We start from the raw sequence: 21,654 nt of genomic DNA, 5'->3' as shown, positions 1-21,654 counted from the left end.
ACCGACAGGATGAAATGACACATGCACAACACCCGGGCATCCCCACCGTAGACGTTTCGCCATCCAGCCAGCCACTGGATGGCGAAACGTCCACAACAAAGACAACCAGACGCTGCACATGTGTCTTAATTTCCTTCTTCACATCTATGGCATTTCTCACTTTCTTTACCACAGGGGTACTGCTAGCAAGTTTCTTTGGGTCCATGGCAGCTTATTTCGCAGTCCCACGAGCACTAAACACAACAAAATAATCGTAAAATGTGTGAATGAGAGCGCAGGTTAGTGTTCACTCAAGCATAAACAAAGCTAGACTGCTCACGGCGCCTGCATGGGGACGGACAGAGCGGGCCAGCGGACAGGTCCCGTACCTGGCGGTCCGAAATTTGAAACGCGTTCGATTTTTAGTACACAGTTTGTCCGAAAAAATGGTCTTATTTTCGAAACGTTCGATATTTGGTACGTTCGATTTTCAAGGTTCCACTGTATTAGCCTAGATTGTAATCGTAAAGATTTGCTATTTGTATGCAAAACCTATTTGCCATTTTTTTATTTAATATAAGAACATAATAAGAGAGAAACAGCAGTAGGCATGCTGGCCCATATGAGACATACTTCTCAAATCCATCTCTACTTACTGTACAGTATATATTTGAGGCTGGTGAGGTGCTCTTGATACAAGGAATTTAACCTATCCTTCCCTTCCTCAGATTAAGCCTGATTCTGTCCAGTGCCTTGGGTGCCATATAACCTTATGGGTGTATCCTCTTTCCCTGATTATATAAAGTTCATTGATTACTTGACAGCTTGTTTAACTCATTTGTAACTGCAAAATCAGCATTCTCCTATACTCTTGCCAAATCTATATTTATGCAACTTGAATCCATTGTTTTGAGTACTTTTTTGGATGTCTTTCATTTGTACCTGTTGAACATTTAGGCATTGTTGTCTCGCCTTCAGATTTTTGCTAACAAGGACTAGTCTTTTTCACATCCAGTATGATCAAGTTCTACATTATTCACTTTGTAGGTGCCAGAGTTACTTTCATTCCCAAGGACTGGGACTTTGCATTTTTCCATATCTAACTGCATTTGCCATCATTTTGATCCATGTCATTAATGTATACAGATCCTTCTCAAGTTTTACTATATCCTCTGAATTTATTACCCTGCTTATTTTTCTGTTGTCAGAGAATATACTTGCTATGTTGCTATTACTTCCCCTCATCAAGGTCATTAATGTAGATTATGAACAACAAGAATGCCACTTATGGTTGGTCCCCATTCCAGCTTCACTCCATTCATGGGCAAGACATCATGAGCCAGTTGTTTCACTTAAGATTGTCTGTATGACCCATATAGGTTTAACACTTGTTCTTTCAGTATATTGGTAATGATGATAATATCATAGCACAAATATCCCAGACTTAAGAGAGTTAACTTTAAACAGCATTATGAACTATCTTATACCATTATCAACACACAACTGTTGTAACCTGATAATGGTCCAAGACAAACCATTATCAAGTGGAAACAGTTATGACTTGATAATGAAGCAAGACAGATTATAATGCTGCCAAAAGATTTCTAGGTGTGAGTTAGAAGCCTTTCTATGACAAAGGTTTATGCTGCCCTTTACCAGTTTTACTAGTTCTCTCAACTGTCTCTTCCATTCTGTTATTTTTCAAGTAATGGAAATGTATGAGAAGTCAGTCTTGATTGTGTATTCAATCTTCTGTTTTACAATAATTTTTGTACCACTGAATATATCATTGCTTAGTTAATCTTAAGTTAATTTTAAGCCTGCCTGTAATGCTATGCATTCAAGTGGCTTTGGCATGCTGCATTTTACTGTATTCTTTTGTACTTCACTGTATCATGTTCAAATTAATAAATAAATAAATACCAAGCTGGAAAAATGTGATTATCACAGAATTTTGTCGTCCTCTTCATCAGAGTATAAAACAAATTCCAGCCACAAAATATAGCGAAAAACTAATGTCAGAGACCTGGGGGTGATCATGTCGGAGAACCTCACCTTCAAGGACCATAACATTGTATCAATTGCATCTGCTAGAATGACAGGATGGATAATGAGAACCTTCAAAACTAGGGATGCCAAGCCCATGATGACTCTTCAGGTTGCTTGTTCTATCTAGGCTGGAATATTGCTGCACACCAACAGCACCTTTCAAGGCTGATGAAATTGCTGACCTAGAAAATGTACAGAGAACCTTCACAGCATGCCTAACGGAGATAAAACACCTCAATTACTGGGAGCGCTTGAAGTTCCTGAACCTGTACTCCCTGGAATGCAGGCGGGACAGATACATGATTATATACACCTGGAAAATCCTAGAGGGACTAGTACTGAACTTGCACATGAAAATCACTCACTATGAAAGCAAAAGACTCGGCAGACGATGCAACATCCCCCCAATGAATAGCAGGGGTGTCATTAGCACGTTAAGAGATAACAATAAGTATCAGGGACCCAAGACTGTTCAACTGCCTCCCAGCATACATAAGGGGGATTACCAATAGACCCCTGGCTGTCTTCAAGCAGGCACTGGACAAGCACCTAAAGTCGGTACCTGACCAGCCGGGGTGTGGCTTGTACGTTGGATTGTGTGCAGCCACCAGTAACAGCCTGGTTGATCAGGCTCTGATCCACCATGAGGCCTGGTCACAGACTGGGCCGTGGGGGCGTTGACCCCCGGAACTCTCTCCAGATAAACTCCAGGTAATTTCTTAAAGGTATTTTCTCCTCTTAATGACTGCATAAGTTGTAGCGTTGTCACTCGTGTTGAAAACTGGCAGTTGCACAATTTGTCTTCATTATTTCATACACAGTATTTTCTAATTCAGCAAATACAGAGGTGTAGCTAGTGTAACTTTCAACTGACACTTCATGTTCATGGTACCAAGACTGTGTTCTTCTATATGGTACAGATTTATTAGTTTTTTTTTTTTTTTTTTTCGACAAGTCGGCCGTCTCCCACCGAGGCAGATTTATTAGTATGCAGGGTAAAATTTAAAAGGTCTTGCTAATTACCACAGAGAATCAGGATAAAATACCACAAAGAACCATAGACTCCATACTAAGAAATAACACTTAAAGATTAATTTAAAGTGCAATCAGTGTATAAAAATAAAAATCTTGGAATTAAAAATTTTTTGCTGTTTTCTCAAAGTGGTTGTCAAGTGGCTACAGGTTTGGCATTAATGTGTACCCACAAACCAGCTGTATTTCCTGGACTTACATGCCTATTGTAGAAAACTTAGGTACAGTTTCTGGACCTGCTACATCCCTAACTAAAGAATTGGAACTACAGTGCCCGGTCCTTCTTCAGGTCTGGTTAAAGAAGTTGAGCTACAGTTCCTACCATGCATCTGACAAGTGATATTACTGTAACAGGATGCATGTTGATATAGACACATGTTAAATTTATTTTATAATTTGGATAGACTAGTACAGTACATAAAACAAACTATTATTTTCATATATTTTAATTTATTTAATTTTAACATAAAATAATGAAAACAAGACATGACCCACACTCACATCAACAATAGGTGGAATCTAAGTCAATATAGAAATTGCAGATATCATTAAGAAACATATTGGCATATTTCTCTACCATGACAAATCCTGTGTGCAGAGGATTATCACAATCCCATAACATATCAAATGATTTTCTGTATTTTGTTAAACAGTGGGCATGATAGGCTTGTGAGAAAGGTATGTTACTATCCCAAACGGCAACACTGGAGCCTATAAGACTCGATGAGATAAAGTTGTTATACAGGTCGATGTTGTTGTTGGAGTAGGCCCCTTGGTATTTTTTGAAGATGTGTGATTCCTTTAGAGGAAAAGGAAAAAGAATAATACAGTACATACATCAGAATTTGTCTGATACTATCTATTCTTCAGTTCAGGCAGCCAGTTTCAAATGAACTGCAAATTATGCATTTCAGTACTCTCTTGATGAAATTTTAATACTATACATATTCATTATTCATGATAAGGTTAAGTTTAGTTAGATTAATGTATATTAACCTATACAGTGAAACTTTGATTTAACAGAGCCTGATTTACTGGATAAAATCTGTGGATGGACAAAGCTGTTTAATCCAGATCTGTCTGTTATTGTTACAGTCCACTGTTTAAATTGATTTCGATTTAACCCTTTCACCATCTCTTAAACAGATCTATGTTAGCAAAGCCAGTGTCACTCATGTACTGTTACCTCAAATATGTTGAGTGGTAAAATTTGGCCTAGACATGAGAGAATGGGTATGTGCTGTGAGTGTATTCAGTATTAAAAAAATCCTGCCCCATGCAGTACATGATGGGAAAAGTAAACCTTTGACCTTATGTATGGTTTAAAATATCAACTTTGAGGTGTTTTCTAGGATGGTTTTTATGGACTTATTGGCTGTTTCTTGCTATCATTTAATAGAAAGAAAGATATACTACTGAAATAGAGACGATTTTGGTCGATTTCAGGACTGGAAGTAGCTTGAAATAGGGCTCAAGGTGGCATAAATATTAGATTTTGGACGATTTTCCTGAGGAGGGGTAAGGCTCCCCGTACAATCCCTGGTCTGTTTTACTAGATCTGCTGCAATTATTGGGATACTCCAAACCATGACCAATCAATCCTGGTTATATTTTATCCTACAAATAGGGTGAGAGCATCAATATTTTGTGCAATGATGGATTAAAAAAGAGGGCTAGTGTAATATGCCGACAGTGATTTTGGGATTCTGTTTTAAACTTGGAATTTCTTGAATTTTGTGTAAAATTGGCCAAACTACTGACTTCTGTGGACTTTATAGGGTAGTTCTGATAGTTTCTTATTCTCAGTTGATAAAATGGAAGGCAAACTAGCAGAATGTTTAATAATTTGAGCAAACTGAGATATATATTCTCAATCTGTTAAGACAGGATGGATCACAAGTTCAGAATACCTCTGGCCCAGATCAATCTGAACTTTTCATGCTCAACTGTATTATGGTGTCAATGGAATATGAAGAATTACTGGTATTGTAATGACTGATGTGTACAGTGGAAACACAACAAAATTAAAGGGTGAATGTAATTATGTACTGTATTTGACGAGTACATGCTTTACTAATTGCCATAATCAACTTTAAAAATTTAATTTTGAATCAATCAAATGTAAAGTCTTAAGTAAATTTAATTAATATAAAGACAAGGAAATTTATTCTTTCTATGGTACTGTACTGCATACTAATTATACATCATTTAGTTGGAAATTAAGCCTAAACATAATAAATAAATATAAAATAATTAAGGTAAGAATCAATGGGGAGTTTTAATTTACACCATTCACTGTAACTTAAGACAGTGTTGATTATGTAAAGGCCATATTAAGAGGTACAACATGGCTGTTACCTGTATGTGGTCTTGTAGTTGTATAATAGTGTAGGTTGACTTGGCAAAGCTGACCAACTGGGGAAGGAGTGTGTCCATATGTAGTTTAAACTTGTCTAATGCAGCCTGAGGTCCAGCAGAACGGTATGTGTGAAGGGTCGTCCTCATCCAGTGAAGCCCTGAACCTTGCAAGTAGGTAAAGTCACATTGTGGGCATAATTTTCATTTTCAGGAGTAGATAATATCTGCTACATGTGGCATTTCCTTACTAAATCAAACCATTTTTTTTTTTTACTTCCAATTCTTTATTGTACTATATGTAATGTGCAGTAATCCATTTTGTATAGCTCCACATGCCAGGTATTTTCAGCAGAGATATATTGATAAGCTGTCCCACACCTCAATTGCTAGTGCACTCAGCTCACACACTGAGGTCCGAGGGTTGATCCCTGGTACAGTATAGGTGTAAACATTAGGACATGTTTCCTTAAAGCATCTGCTGTCCATGTTTGCTTATCAGTAAAATAGGTACCTGGGTTTTAGTCGATTGGTGTAAGTCACATCCTGGGGACAAAACTGACCTAATTTACCCAAAATCTCTGCATAACAAGGGTTTTTTTAAAAGTAGTACAGTAGAAACCCCATATCCACGGATTCAGTTTGTTATCCACGGTCTATCATGGCCCAAAGATAAGCCCTAATTTTGCTTAATAATGGCCCAAAGGACAAAAGTAGTGATGGTGGCAGTTCTTCAAAGCCTAAGAGAAGCCACGAAGTGCTTCCCATCAGTGAAAAAGTGCTAATTCTCCACTTATTGTGTGTAATTTATCAATTAAACTATCATAGGTATGTACGTCGACGAAAAACTACTTTTATATGGAGTTCGCTACTATCTACGGTTTTGGGTATCCACAGTAGGTCTTGGAATGTACATATCCCCCTTGGATATGGGGAGACTACTGTATGTCACTGATGTCAGCCAGGCCTGTATACCTTGTATATGTACTTGTAGAAATAAAGATTATTACTATTATTAGTTAATATTTTACTTCCAGTGCTGTTTTTCATGAGTAGAGTACTGTGCTCACCTAAAATCAGCAAAGTTGGCTTCTGCTGTTCATTGTCTGTCCATTGGTGCATGAGTTTTGGCAGGTGTAACAGTAGTGGATCCCAGTGAAATACGATTCGTAAAGGTACATCCATGTGGTACACCTCAATGTCTTCATGTAATTTGCCTATGCGTAAGTTTTCAGTTAATTCATGCACGCTGCGCCATTTTCCCTAAAAATGCAAGATGAATAAGGTTAGCCTTGATGTAAGCATTTGAAATCTCATAGGATTTAGGATATTAATGTTGTCATTAAATGTAACATATTTATGATTTACAAATAATGAATGCTTGCTTTTTTTATGTAATGTCTGTGTAATCACTTTAGGGTACAATAATACGAGCCCTGTGAAGCAGGATTTCATATGTCATATCGCATGCAAGCATTCTTAACTTTGGAAAAGTAGCAACTTCATTCACTGCTAAACTTTTCGTATCCCAATAATCATTTATCTTTCCAATTTACTCTTATTTCCCTCTTACCTTCTACTTTTTTTTTTTACCCCTCCTTTCCTTTTGATTCTTTCAGTACTGTAGCCTTGAACCATTCACTTACATCTGAGCAGTTTGTTCAAAGCCCTTGTTTCCAAAAGGCTCTCATTTTTTCACATATTCACATACTGTATAGTATACTTTTCCGAGGGACATTCCTTTCAGCGTGTCAGGATTACTATACTGAGACAAGGATGGCATTAATATTACCAATGGCATGTCAATTATTTTGGGTTGGTATGTACTGCCTTTCTGGCAGTGTTCTGTCACTGGATGAGTGTTGCTGCCCAATTAACTCATCCCTCAGGGCAAAATATAAAATCTATCCACCTGAAAACATATTTTATTATTCCTCTTCTCATTTTTATTTAATTTCCCAACTGTATTGTAATTATAAGAACAATCAGCACAATTCTGAAATTAATTAAAAATTACTGTAGATAAAAGAGGCTTAATTATTAATATTTAAAAACAGTGGTTCCCAACCTTCTTTTTGTTGTGCAGACCTTTCTCAGGCTCCAAATTTGAGCAGATTACCACTGGCAACTACAGTCAACCACCACTATAGTGAACTCAAGAGCCCAGAGACTTTCTATAACATTCAGAATTGCAGTTGGAAATGAAGTCTTATATGTATAATATACAGTAGTATCCTAATCACTGTCGTCAGATTTGTACCACGCATTCTAAGGATTGTATATTGTTTTAATGTGAATGTTTAATAGTGGATTTTTCCCTGATTATTTCAATCAAAACTAAGCCCTAAACCCACAAGGGTCATACAGTCCAAATGTGTTAAGGGTTTAATGGTGCATTGTTTCCCAAATCTGTCATAGCCCCTAATTTTTATTTCAGTACAGTATAGCATATTGTTTTCAAGCTCTTAATTACTCCTTGATCTGTGGACTGGATTAAGAATGTGCAGTTAGATAACACATGAAACCAAATGTTTCTGCAATGCTTCCTAGCCTAGTACACAAAATGTTTAAGAAAACATTGACCGGTAGATTCTTGTATAATCCAGGACTGATTGGTGAGTTAAATAACTGACAAAATTTTATACCCTTGAGTATGCATGGGCAAAAGCTTTTTCCAATTATCTGAACAGTAATTTGCATTTTAATGCCAGCTGCATGTAAATGCATCATAGTTAATTAGTCTCTTCTTTTTTTCACCCCAGTCATCAATTTATCATAGCTGCATATGAGAGATTGCCATACAATATATTTTCAAAATAGTCCTGCCTGTTTGCATTATTGATTTGCTTGGGAGTTAAAATTGTGTTCTTTTACCAAATAAAGAATATCATCCCAATATTGTGGTACTTCATTATTCAACAACATTATCGTATATGGATGCTATTTTTACTTTTTTTTTTTTAACAAAACAAGTACAGTATGGTACTGTAGCACTTAATGAACTTATGCAGCTACTGTTTCTATAGTCGACTGTCTTTTCAATATTTAGCTCTTTGTAAAAATATCTGGCCTTTTTCAAAATCTTCCCAGAAAGATGCACATTTTTGCTGTAATTCCCGTGAAACCAGTTTATCATCTTTGCTAGCAGAGCAATTACAAATTTACACTAATTCAATCTTAACACATTAACACAATCACTTTCATAATAACATGGTATTTCAGAAGTTTTTCTTTCCGTATCTTCAATCATAAACATTCGTTTTTTACATAAGAGTATCATGGGCTTCACACACACCATGCTCCAAGGTATGTAGTAATTCTACTTTATTGTTCAATATTAGTGAATCTCTCTTCACTACTGCATATAAAGGATTAAGCTGCCAGGAATACTGTCTGCAAATAATGCACTTCTAACACCTCTTACAAACAATTCTTATCAGTCACTACACAATAGGTGTAGAATCATAAAACTGAGTTGATTTATCAACATAATAATAATGGAACTTGGTGTCCAGTAAATATGGAATTCACAGCTGCACGTTTTCTCCTGAGCAGTAGTAATGGCAGTTTTTAAGGTAATGTGGTGTGGGTGACTGGAGTATTACCCGAGACTTCGGTGGTATATAAAAATTAGATCAGCATTTGATAACTTTTCTGAGAAGCATTTTAGTCACTCGAGGTTAATCCTTAAGAAGTCTACCTATAGTTAGACTACAGATAAGTGGTGGTCAACTGGAGTTATTATTGTAATGCTATGCAGCTTTCCCATGTAACCAGTATGGGTCTGTAGACCACAGGTTGGGAACCTATAACTAAGAAAATTCTATACCCCTGTTGATGTTTTTCTGTACTTTAGTCTTGGAGAATTAAGCAGAGTCACCAAAGCACTGAAGAACTGTCTCATTCTTGAGTCTCCCACAATTGCCCACAACCATCCTTTGGACAAGCTGGAAGTATTTGATGAATCCTGGGAGAATTTGTATATTGCTTCAGGATGAGGTGCTCGGGGGGATCTTTTGATTTTGGGTTGATGGAAGTGTAACAGGTATTCATTTGGGCTATGGAAGTGGTCCTTTTCTTCCATGCCCTGACTTTTGCCACTAGGATTCTTTTTGTTTACCTCTTTACCTAAAAACCTGGAAACATTTTTTTTTTATTAAACTTTTCCCGTGCTTCTGTCTGATTTCTGGAATGTCAAATTTTTGTACAAGGTCCTAGCAAGGGCAAGTTGCCTAGTCAGTATAGGGACTTTACAATGAAAAACGGACATAAGTGCAGTTACATGTAAACTTTATTGACATGTTTCACCCATACAGGGACCTTACAGTCACAATAAAGTTTTATGTAATTGCATTTGTCTTTCTCAATCTATCAGTATTTTATACATAATTATTACCTACCCAAGAACATTACAGTATTTATGAGTCTAACACACTCTTGGGTCTGGATATTTGAATTTAAGACATGTAGGATAAATTGCCATCTTTGACAAATAAAAGTTGGCTTGTTACATATTTTTAAGAGTATTAACTTTTGGGATTGAAGATACACAATGAGTATTATTGGAATTTCCTGCCACTAGACAGTCTAACCTTAATCTATACCACATAACATATATAAAACTTATCTCCAGATATTATAATCAGGGGGAAACATGAAACCTGTAGTGATCATACAGTGCCTGCAAAATGGAATGTATTCAGGTTTGAACTAATAGGAGAATAGCTCTAATTCTTTGGCTCAAGAACCCTTCAGAATTAAAGCTCCTCCCATTAAGGGCCATCTCTACATAACACAAAGACAATGTTAAAAGTTGTGAATAATTATCAGGCTATTCAGGTTCATAGGTTTAGTGCTTCTTTTTTATAATAATAATAATAATAATAATATTCAGGTTCATTTATATTTCATAACATTAGGATTATAAGCAAAAATGCATGGCCCTCAAACTACAGTAAGCCTATGCATATTACCGTACCATTTCGGGAGAGTCCAATTATCTGTTGCTGTATGAACACAGGCAAGAACATCTTCTTTGGTGTAGATGTGGAGTCGACAGCATGTGTTGGGAAGATGATAGGTCTTGCTTTCGTTACTATAGTCATAACAGGCTTGATTTAATGATGAACGTTGAGTGTGGCTTGGTGTGAAGAGGATAACATGAGTAGTGATGACAACCCAGGACACGAGCAGGCAGTACCACATTTGTTGCCCACTCCAGCCACCCCCTTGCCCATGCCACCACAACCAGGCTCTTCTGAGTGTGTACATGTATTCTGTGGAATAAAAATACAAATGCAACACTTGACATAATTAGGAGACATTTTGTCCCAAACATATGCAACAGTTAGGCATCTATATTCCGAAACGTTTCGCCTACACATTAGGTTTCTTCAGTCGAGTAGCCCTTGTGGTTCAGCGCTTCTTTTTGATTATAAAAAAAAAATAATCTTCAATTGAGTACAAACAAAAAAAATTGGCAGGAGCAGTCAAGATGTGAAGACAATGTAATTAGTCCATCACCCTTGAAGACGAAGTTTTGAGGTGGTCAGTCCCTCAGCCGGGAGAAGAGTTTTGTTCCATAGTCTGAAACAATGTGAAGTTTAAGCGACAGTATGGAGCCTGAAATACATACTGTCAGGAGAGGTGTTGTCCAATGGTAGAATAAAGAATGTATTTATTGAGAGGTCATGTCCCTCTCAAATCCAACCATTCTCACTTGAAAAAGTTGTCCAAGATGCTATTGTGTTGCAGTGTGTGACAGACCGAATATCAGAATGGTGTACAGAAGTAAAAAACAAGGTTGTGTGGATGTCCTCTGTACCAAGATTCCATGATGTTGTGGTCTGACAAGTTGCACATAAATAGTGTATAATACCGACAAGATGCAGTACTTTTTTTTTTATTATTTAACAAAACTGGATACACCAGCAGAGTTTTGCTACCCTATTCTTTATGACGGTTACATGTGAATATAACACTGATATTCAATACCCTCGCCGAAGTAGTTCTGAGGTTGTCAATCCCTCAGCCTGGAGAAGAGTTCCTCTTCAAGGGGGGCTCCTTGGCGTGGTGAAGAGGCTCTTGGTCTGAGGAATTAGACCTGTCGGTCTACTTCCTCAGACCGAACCTAATTACCCCCAAATCCCCCGTTCCCTATCCCATCCTCCCCTTTTTCCTTTCCTCCTCCTCCTCCCCACCCCTCCCTTTTGCCCTTCCTTTTTGGCCTTTTTTTTTTTTTTTCACAGGCACGCTAGTTCCTAGGTAGGGGAAAGGGTACTGGAGTCCATCCCGTTGAGGTTCTTGGCAGTGGCGTAGTTTGCCGTGGAATCTAGATTGCCTGGGGATGTCCTGATCCCTCTCTGGTATCCCAGAGGGTGGCTTCGGGTGTCTCTCGGGCGACGGGTATATCTCTGGAAGCCACCTTTCGGATTCCAGGGGTGGTGGCCGAAGGAGGTATGCTTTGTGGCAGATTTCCGGCCGCCCTCTCTTTTGTCCACCGAGGTAGCTCGGCAGATGTGAGGTTCCTATCCCGGATTGCCGGTTTACTGGCATGATGGGTAGGGTATGGCACGGGTTCCATGCTGCATCTGCGCTACTTGCAGTGCTGAGGTCCTCTTGGGCACGGAGGGAGATTTCTGGCCCTTTCATTCCTCCTAGGAACTATCCCTCCCCGTTCCCCCCTTATTTTATTCTTTTTTTTATTTTTATTTTCTTTTCTTCTTTCTTTTTTTTTCTTAAAAACAAAAAGAAAGAAGTAACCTAACCATGGTAGCCCTAGTCCATGAACCTGCTACCCCCGGGCCCCTTCTTGATACCGCACCCCGTTCTGACCCCGCCTCGTCTTTGGACCACTCTTCGGACACTCCTCATGCCTCTGTACCTCTTGCCGGTGCTGTTGCCTCACCCGCTTCAGGTACTGAGGCCTCGACTGACTCCTTCGATTTATCTGACCTTCGCTCTCCTCTGACTATGCTTCCGGCCTCTCCCTCTACGGTGCGGCAACTTTCGAATCGCCGGCCTGTTCCACGTCGGACCAACTCTGGTCCCACGCCTAAACGACAACGACAATTACCTGCTGATGATACTTCTCCACCTTCTCGTTCTTCTCAGAAAAGATCGACACGTCCTTCACTACCTTTCCACGCTCAGTTTCAGATCGCACAATGGACTAAATTCTTCACTTTACGACCGACTTCCTCTACTGCCTATCTTTCTGACCACAGTATTGGCAAGGCACTCCTACGCCATGTTGGTAAAGATATTTCTTTTCATGCTCTTAAGAGCGGTACGCGCATCGTCACCGTACAGAATGCTACCCAGGCTCATGAGCTTTCTCGTCTTTCCCATATCGATACTGTTCCTGTAACTATTGAAAAGCATCATTCCCTCAATTCTTGTAGTGGTACCATCATTCTGCCCCATACCATAGTTCAACAAAATTTCCAGACATGTGCCACTGACATTCTTGAACAGCTGGAACTCCAAGATCTCCCAATCCTCAAGGTAGACACTTACGTTCTTCCTGCCCACGGGCGGAGACGATACCCAAGCAATGTGGCTCGTTTAACTTTTGACAGCCGTGAACTCCCATCCTCAGTTTATGTAGCAGGACATCGGTTACAAGTTCGAGAGGTGATCCCTACACCACAACAGTGTAGAAATTGCTGGCGATTTGGCCATCCAGCGAAATATTGCAGATCTATCGCCGAATGCCCAGTCTGTGGTGCCGATGACCATTCTAATACGTCTTGCAATCGACCTCCCTCTTGGCTTAATTGTCATGAGGCTCACCCTTCGTACTCTCGCCGTTGTCAAGTCTACTTAAACGAGCGGGAAATCCGTTACCTAAAAGAGGCAGAAGGTCTCCCTTATGCCATGGCAGTTTCTCATCTCCGCCTCCAAGGGAGACTACCCCGTGTTTCTTATTCCCGTGTTTCAAAACTTCCCCCCACTTCTGGTATTCCATCTTCTGCATCCACCTCTGTGGTTACCTCTCCCATAGTCACTCCTGTAGCTAATTCTTTTGCTGTCCTCGGCTCAGACGTCCCTACTTCAACGTCTCAGTCTGATCTTGCTTCTTCGTGTTCTCTCTCACAAGCCTCAGTAGCGACGAGATCTCGTATGACACCTCCTCCCAATCGTCCCTCTACTTCTCAAAAGTCAAAAAAAGGTCCGTTAACACCTACCCATCTTCCACCTCCTCATTTTCCCTTCCCTGTCTCTGTACCTGGTTCTCCCCCTCTCACTGGCTCTGTTACAAGTGTAGAGGTTCACCCTCCTCCTCGTACTGTACCTTCCTCCCCTGTTCCCTCCCAAGTTTCTTCCTCTTCTGCCACCTCCCAGGTTTCTGCCTCTTCTGTCCCCTTCCACGCTTCTCCAGTTCCCTCCACCCTTCCGTCCCCCCGTACCTTGGTAGTCCATTACAGTTCCAATCTTTACTCATCCTCCCCCTACCATTTCCAATATTGTCTCCCATATGACGTCTCTGAATTCTGAAACACTTGAAGCAATCTCTGAATATATTGCAGAGACCAAACCATCAATGGACACTGATCCACCCTCCGCTCCTTCTCTCTCCTCTACTCCATCTGCGCAACTCCTTTCTTCACAGCGCACCGTTCCTTCGCTGCTTGAACATTTTCCACTGCCTCCGCATGTGGACTTTTCTAACCCCTCTAGTCCGTAGGAACCCTTACCTGCGGATTTCAGGTATCTTTATCATTGCCAATCATGGCCTATTTACAGTGGAATATACGCGGCCTCAGGGGTAATCGGGGTGAGCTTCAGATGTTACTCTCCCAGTTTTCCCCTGTTGGTGTTTGCTTACAGGAACCAAAATTACACTCTGCTGTTATCTCTCCCATTTCAGGCTATAATTTATTGTATTCTTCAGATCCTTTTCCTGATGGGACCTTTAATGAAAGTGCCCTTCTTCTACGCACTGATATTCCGTACCATCAGCTATTTGTTCGTACTTCGCTGCATTACACAGCAGCCCGTATCCACTTGCATAGGTGGTATACGCTCTGTTCTTTATATCTCTCTCCTTCTCGGGCATTATCTATTCTGGATATTGCCTTTCTTGTTTCGTCATTACCACCACCGATTCTGTTACTTGGTGATTTTAATGCCCACCATTTCCTCTGGGGGGTGTCTCACTGTGATTCCCATGGCATTCAGTTAGAGGCTTTTGTTGCCACCCACCCCCTCCATGTTTTAAATACAAGTACTCACACCCATTTTGATCCTCGGACTCACACTCTCTCTTGCATCGATCTCTCAGTCTGCTCTTCCTCCGCCGCATTAGACTTCACTTGGTCTGTTCTTCCGGACTTACATGACAGCGATCATTTCCCAATCATTCTTACTTCCCCTTCATATTCACCACCTCTTCGCATCCCACGCTGGCAATTTGATCAGGGAAATTGGAACCTTTACTCACACCTAACTGTTTTTAGAGAGGTTCCTTCTTCGTCCTCCATCGATGAGCTTTTACACCTCTTCTCGTCCTCCGTTTTAACTGCAGCTTCTCATTCTATACCCCAAACTTCAGGCAGGCATTCTCAGAAATGCGTGCCTTGGTGGTCTCCTGCTTGTGCTCGTGCAGTACGTTTGAAACGCGCTGCATGGGGCAGGTACCGGTACAATAGAACCACAGAGAGACTTCTTGAATTTAAGCAGAAGCGTGCGATCGCTCGCCGTGTCATTCGTGATGCTAAACGCACTTGCTGGCAAGATTATGTCTCCACCATCACCTCTGCTTCCTCTATGAGTGCAGTCTGGAAAAAAGAACGAAGCTGAGTGGTAAATATTCTCCTGACCCGGCTCCTGTTCTGCGGGTTGCCGGTGTTGATATAGCAAACCCACTAGATGTTGCCAATGAAATTGGCAATCATCTGGTCCGTATTTCTCAGGGACTCCATCTATGCCTCTCATTTCTTTCCTCAAAGTCTGCCAGAGAGTTAGCACCCTTGGACTTTTCTTCTCTCAGAGAAGAACAGTATAATGTGCCTTTTACACTTCAAGAACTGGAGGCAACACTCTCAGCTTGCCGATCATCGGCAGCTGGGCCCGACGACATTCATATTCGTATGCTACAACATTTACATCAGTCAGCCCTTGCAGTCCTATTATGCCTTTACAATCTTATTTGGTCACAAGGAGTTCTTCCACAGCTGTGGAAATCCGCCATTGTTCTCCCTTTCCGCAAACCAGGCACTACGGGACATGAAACCTCCCACTGTCGTCCCATTGCTCTTACCAGTGCAGTTTGCAAAGTGATGGAATGCCTAGTAAATAGACGTTTAGTGTGGTATTTAGAGACACACAACAGTCTCTCCACTCGTCAATATGGCTTTCGTAAGGGACGTTCTACCATAGACCCCTTACTACGCTTGGATATGTATGTTCGTAATGCCTTTGCGAATAACCACTCAGTTATTGCCATATTTTTTGACCTTGAGAAGGCATATTACACAACTTGGAGGTATAATATTTTAGCCCAAGCCCACTCTTTAGGCCTTCGAGGCAATCTACCATCCTTCCTTAAGAACTTTTTAACTGACAGGCATTTCCGTGTTCGGGTTAATAATGTGCTCTCCCCGGACTTTATCCAAGCTGAAGGTGTCCCCCAGGGATGTGTTCTGAGCACAACACTTTTTCTCCTTGTTATTAATGATTTGGCCTCTAGTCTTCCATCAAATATTTGGTCATCACTCTATGTTGATGACTTCGCTATTGCCTGTGCAGGCGCTGACTGTCACCTTATTACAGTTTCTCTCCAGCATGCAGTCGACCGTGTTTCCAATTGGGCCACCACACGTGGGTTTAAATTTTCCAGCACTAAAACCCACCAAATTACTTTCACTAGACGCTCTGTCATCTCCGATCATCCTTTGTACCTCTATGGCTCCCGTATCCCTGAACATGATACAGTCAAGTTTCTGGGCCTCCTCTTTGATCGTAGGTTATCCTGGAAACCTCACATTACCTCTCTGAAGGCAACTTGCCACAGCCGGCTGAACCTCCTTAAAACCCTTGCTCATCTTTCATGGGGAGCTGATCGTCGAACCCTCCTTTGCCTACATTCCACCCTTATCTTATCGAAACTTGATTATGGTGACCAGATCTATTCAGCGGCATCTCCTGCTACTCTCTCTAGCCTTAACCCCATTATCACCAAGGATTACATTTATGCCTTGGTGCTTTTCGCTCTTCCCCTGTCGAGAGCCTCTATGCAGAAGCGAACGTTCCATCCTTATCCGATCGCTGTGATGCCCATTGCCTTCACTACTATGTATGCTCTCGTGATCTCCGCAATCCTTCCATTTATAGAATGGTCACTGATATTAGTAGACATTCTTTATTTGTTCGCCGCCCCTGTTTACTCTGTCCCTTCTCTCTTCGCCTTCATTCGCTCTTGTCTTCTCTTCAATTACCACCTTTCTATGTACATGTAGCATCTCACTTTTCCCTACCCCCCTGGGAAGTTCCAGCTGTTCGAGTCTGTTCTTTCTCTCTCCCTTGCTCGAAAGCCCAACTGTCTACGGTCGCTTCCTGCTCTCATTTTCTTGACCTCTTTCACTCATTCTCATGCCATTGCTGTGTACACAGATGGCTCTAAGTCTTCTGACGGCGTAGGATTCGCAGCAGTGTTTCCGGACAGCGTCGTACAAGGGCATTTACTATCTTCAGCTAGTATTTTTACTGCTGAATTGTATGCCATCCTTACAGCACTTATCCGTATTGCATCTATGCCTGTGTCATCATTTGTGGTTGTCTCAAGACTCCCTTAGTGCTTTACAGGCTATACAGAAATTTGATACACCTCACCCCTTAGTCCTCCGTATCCAACTTTGGCTACGCCGCATCTTTACCAAGCATAAAGATATTGTTTTTTGTTGGGTCCTTGGTCATGTTGACGTACAGGGCAATGAACAGGCAGACACTGCTGTGCGGTCAGCAGTACATGACCTACCAGTTTCATGTAGAGGTATTCCATTTACGGGCTATTTTGCTGCAATATCTTCCCAACTTCACACCCGTTGGCAACAACGTTGGTCTACTATGCTCGGCAACAAACTTCAATCTATTAAACCGAGTATAGGTTACTGGCCGTCTTCTTATCACCAGTGTCGAGGTTGGGAGACTACTCTCTCCCGTCTTCGCATTGGCCATACTCATCTTACTCATGGATATCTCATGGAGAGGCGCCCTGCTCCTCTCTGTGAGAATTGCCAAGTTCCATTATCAGTCAGCCACATTCTGTTGGACTGCCCACTTTATCAACGAGCACGCAAAATTTACCTCAGTCGTCGTCTTCGCTCTGCTGCTCTCTCTTTACCTTCCCTTCTCGCTGATGGACCAACCTTTCATCCAGACTCTCTCATTGACTTTTTGACAACAACTGACTGACTTCACAAATTCTGATACCTTCAGCCCTTTCTACTTCAATCTCTTGCTACCCCCTACCCCCGTACTATCCCCTGCCCCGCTGTTTTCTGTAACCTACTGATCATCCCTCCTCCCTTCTGCCATCCAATGCCCTCGCTTCCTTCCCTACCCTGCAGCGCTGTATAGCCCTTGTGGATTAGCGCTTCTTTTTTATTATAATAATAATGAAGAGTTCTGCTCCATAGATCTGGAACAATGTGAAGTTGAAGTGTAAAAATGAAGACACACCGCCAAAGGTGAGGGGCAGAAAATCTTGACTACAGGAGAGGTGGGGCCCACTAGTAGCAGCATTCCTCACCGTGTTAAAAAGTGATCAAGGTCCCAGGACCTAAACGTTTTCTAATACGTCCTAGTGTTTGTTCACGTGTCTTTCTAAATCAATTTGTCGGTATCAGTTACCAAAGTATATTCCACAGGTGAAGTAACGTTGACGTAGTAGTTGTGTGGCGGGAAACTAGGAGTAAAACAGTGACAAGAAGTAGCCACCTTACACACTACTGCTGATACTCCCAAGATAATTCTGACATCGTTCATTCACTCAGTTTTGTTACTATTGTTTATTTTGTCACTGTACATTATACAGCAAAAGGGAGTGCTTGTAACGCCGTTTTAATCATGAGAATTAAAATAATGGTAATGCAGATAACACAGTGAACTTCCCTTTTTGAAGGAACGGTGATACTGTGGATACAGCCACTGATGCATAGTTCAGCATCTTACTGGATTGTGCATAAGTGTCTTTATTCCCTTTATGTTGGTATCAACTTATCTCTCTCCTAACCACTGATGGCAGTGCTACAGGTACAAGTGATATTTACGAAGATTTTTCACATGCAGTTATAGAAACATTACAACCATCACTTAGTTGTGCAGGTAAATGGTAACATTTAATTCGTCAGAAAACAGAACAAGTGTTTCCTGACGCATATTTAGTTATATGTATGACCCGTAACTACAGCTTTTCATTGTATGAACTAGGTCCTCCGCTGGTTGAGAGTAACCTTCCAGATATTTAACGTACTCCAGAACCTTGTCTGGTAACAAATGCCGTTCACTGATTCCGAATGTCCGTTAAACTAATGCCTCACTTGTATAAATATCTCTCGCCTGATGTAACGATTTCACTGGCCCTCTGCATAAAAATGCAGATTGAACATTAATCACACTGATACACTACGCAGATGCTAATACACAGCATAATATAAGCACGGAATAATCACAACGTTCTTTACTATGATATTAAATGTGTCACTGTATCTCCCAGACTGAGATAGTTCTCGTTTTCTCTTTGATCACTGCTATTCACTATTGACCGTAGGTGTTCTTAGTGTAGAAATAGAGCGCTTGTCTAGAAATCGAAAGAACCCGGGTTTCTTTTTCAGGTGAGGGTAAGGTCGCCTTACATCTGTTGTCAGTGTTCTAATAATCTTTGTGCTTGGTCTTTCTGTACGTTTGTAACGTTTGATTCTTCAACTTCTGCCTGGACACAGATTAAGTAAGACAGGTGCAACAGTTGGGTATCTATTTCGAAACGTTTCCCCTACACAGTAGGCTCCTTCAGTCGGATAGAGAGGTGTAGAAGTAGAAGCAGTGGAGAAGTAATGATGTTATCAGTTCATCATCCTCGTAGTAGTAGTTTTGAGGTGGCCAGTCCTTCAGCCTGGAACACTGTTCCAGACTGTGGAACAATTCTCCAGTCTGAAGGACTGACCACTTCAATACTACTATTACGAGGGTGATGAACTGATTACATAGTTTTAACATCTCCATTGCTTCTACTGCCTCCTCTGTACTCTACTGGAGAAGCCTACTGTGTAGGAGAAACATTTAGGAATAAAATTACCCCATTGTTGCACGAATCTGTCTTGTCTTAACGGTACTGTGTACTATTATATTCTCACGGCTGTCTCCATGTACGTCTTGCCTCCTCTACCTGTGTGTCTTGGCTGAGCCTTAGAAAGCAACTACACTCCAGAAGCTACACTTCTGTTAGTCTACACAGTGACACGACACTTTTGTAAAGGGGCCCCACCGGGTCGTTGTGCTTAACCAAGCCACACACATGCATGACAAACTACCACTGTCTATCACGCACGCTTACTACTACTACTACCGGTAGCTTGTTGCTAGGTGACCTGTGCAACAATACAATACTTGATGCCTGTGAAAGGCTCTTAATTCAAGGAATTTTGGCTACAACCTTTTTCCTTGGATCAAACCTGATTATCTCCCATACCCCAGACGCTGTGATCACTACGGGTTTATCGCTTCTCCCTTTCATTAAGGATATATCGTCAGTGCCCTGTAATGTTGTAAAGCATCACCTAACAATTGTGGAATCCACACAGCAGCGTCATTGCCATCCGCCGTTCCATCTCTTCTTGGTACTTCTTTTCTTCTCTATTTTGCCCGATTCTTTTCAAATATTTAAATATATGTTTCACCCACTTTCTGTATTTTTCTCTTTTTTTTTTCCAATTTTAGCTCATCATCATCTCCCAGCCACGTATCAGCTATCTTCCCAGCTACTTGTTCCTCATCTACTACTAGTTTATACCCACTGTATTTAATCATTATCCACTTTTCTCATTTATTTTTTTTGTTGCTTATCCACTTGTTTATCAAGTGGCAGTACCTTCGGCTCACATCTGAAGAACCCGGTTTTGATCCCGGCACGGGTGGAAATGTTGAACATGTATCCTTCCACCTGTTGCCCCAAAATAATTGAGACACTTGTGCAACAGACACCTGTTGCCCCTGTTCACCTAGCAGTAAGTAGGTACATAGTTCTTAGTTGACTGTTATTGGTTGCTTCCTGGGAAAGTTTATCAAAGGACCTCATTGGAAATAAGCCTAAGTGCCTTTCCTGGGTTATTAACCCTTCGGGTTAATAATCCGAATAAAATCTTCATTTACTTGTTCTTCATCCAATTGTTCCTTATTAACTATTTGTTTATCATTCACTTGTTCTATCCATATGTTCACTATTCATATATATCCTTGCTTATTCCAAGCGTCATAATCAGCTGAAGTTTCATCGCCCATTATAATACACCTTTTGTGTTGTTAATTATAAGACCTGTTTGCAGATTTGCTCTCCCTATAATACCCCTCAAGGAAGGTTTCTTGATGTTGGTGAGGGGCTCTTGATTTAGGGAATTGGATCTGTGCTCCAGTTCCCCGAATTAAGCCTGAATGCCTTCCACATCCCCCCCCGGCGCTGTATAATCCTCCGGGTTTAGCGCTTCCCCCTTGATTATAATAATAATAATAATCTACCTATAATATTTTAATCATCGTCTCTTCAATACACAACAGTATGTAGATATCTGTTATCTAACACCTAGGTTACTACCAGTTTCTTATGCATTGTTACTTTTGCCCAGAAGACATCCCACAGTAACTATCACACAAACACTTACAATTACTGTTAGGTGAGCAGAGAAGCAGGTGTAAGTAGCCTTGTCTGGACCCGCCCGGGAACTGCAGTGGAGTAACAAGGAAAGTGTTGTTTCGTTAAGATGACGTAAGATAGTAGAGGTGGCGTACCCCAGGCTAGCTGGACACATACTTAGAAATCCAATATTTATTTAAAAATATTACATATGCAAAGGGTGTGAACAAATTTAGGCTGTTATGAACTCGTCATATTATACGCTGAGACATGTGTGCCTTTCACTATACCTGGAGAGGGTTTCGGGGGTCAACGCCCCCGCAGCCCGGTCTGAGACCAGGCCTCATTGTGGATCAGGGTCTGATCATCCAGGCTGTTACTGCTGGCCG

General features: G+C 41.0%; 2 protein-coding genes across 2 annotated transcripts in view; one reads left to right on the top strand and one right to left on the bottom strand.

Annotated features, from left to right (window-relative positions):
• The window catches only part of Coq8 (ubiquinone biosynthesis protein COQ8, mitochondrial), a 62,325-nt gene that overhangs the window by 2,953 nt on the left and 37,718 nt on the right, over positions 1-21,654 (top strand). The gene's annotated exons all lie outside the window — the stretch shown is intronic.
• Positions 3,557-21,347, bottom strand: LOC128704211 (N-acetylneuraminate (7)9-O-acetyltransferase-like). Its single transcript, XM_070099131.1, has 6 exons — positions 21,294-21,347; positions 10,394-10,691; positions 9,245-9,551; positions 6,486-6,678; positions 5,419-5,582; positions 3,557-3,859 (listed from the first exon to the last, which is right to left on the bottom strand). The coding sequence occupies exons 2-6, from the start codon at positions 10,684-10,686 to the stop codon at positions 3,563-3,565; spliced, it is 1,254 nt and encodes a 417-aa protein (XP_069955232.1). The 5' UTR covers positions 10,687-10,691; positions 21,294-21,347; the 3' UTR covers positions 3,557-3,562.

This window comes from Cherax quadricarinatus, chromosome 66 (assembly GCF_038502225.1).
Source record: "Cherax quadricarinatus isolate ZL_2023a chromosome 66, ASM3850222v1, whole genome shotgun sequence".
Lineage (NCBI taxonomy): Eukaryota > Metazoa > Arthropoda > Malacostraca > Decapoda > Parastacidae > Cherax > Cherax quadricarinatus.
The sequence above is the reverse complement of the archived record's forward strand: the minus strand, read 5'-3'. Positions and strand labels throughout refer to the sequence as shown.

Bases quoted from the DNA above. Each gene is read 5' to 3' on its own strand.
- LOC128704211 (XM_070099131.1), bottom strand. From the start codon at position 10,686: ATGTACACACTCAGAAGAGCCTGGTTGTGGTGGCATGGGCAAGGGGGT. The intron at 9,552-10,393 runs GTACGGTAATAT...AAATGTTTCCAG, and splicing joins AATTGGACTCTCCCGAAATG to GTTTTTAGGTAAAGAGGTAA. The intron at 6,679-9,244 runs GTATAGAATTTT...TTGCATTTTTAG, and splicing joins ACAGAAAAACATCAACAGGG to GGAAAATGGCGCAGCGTGCA.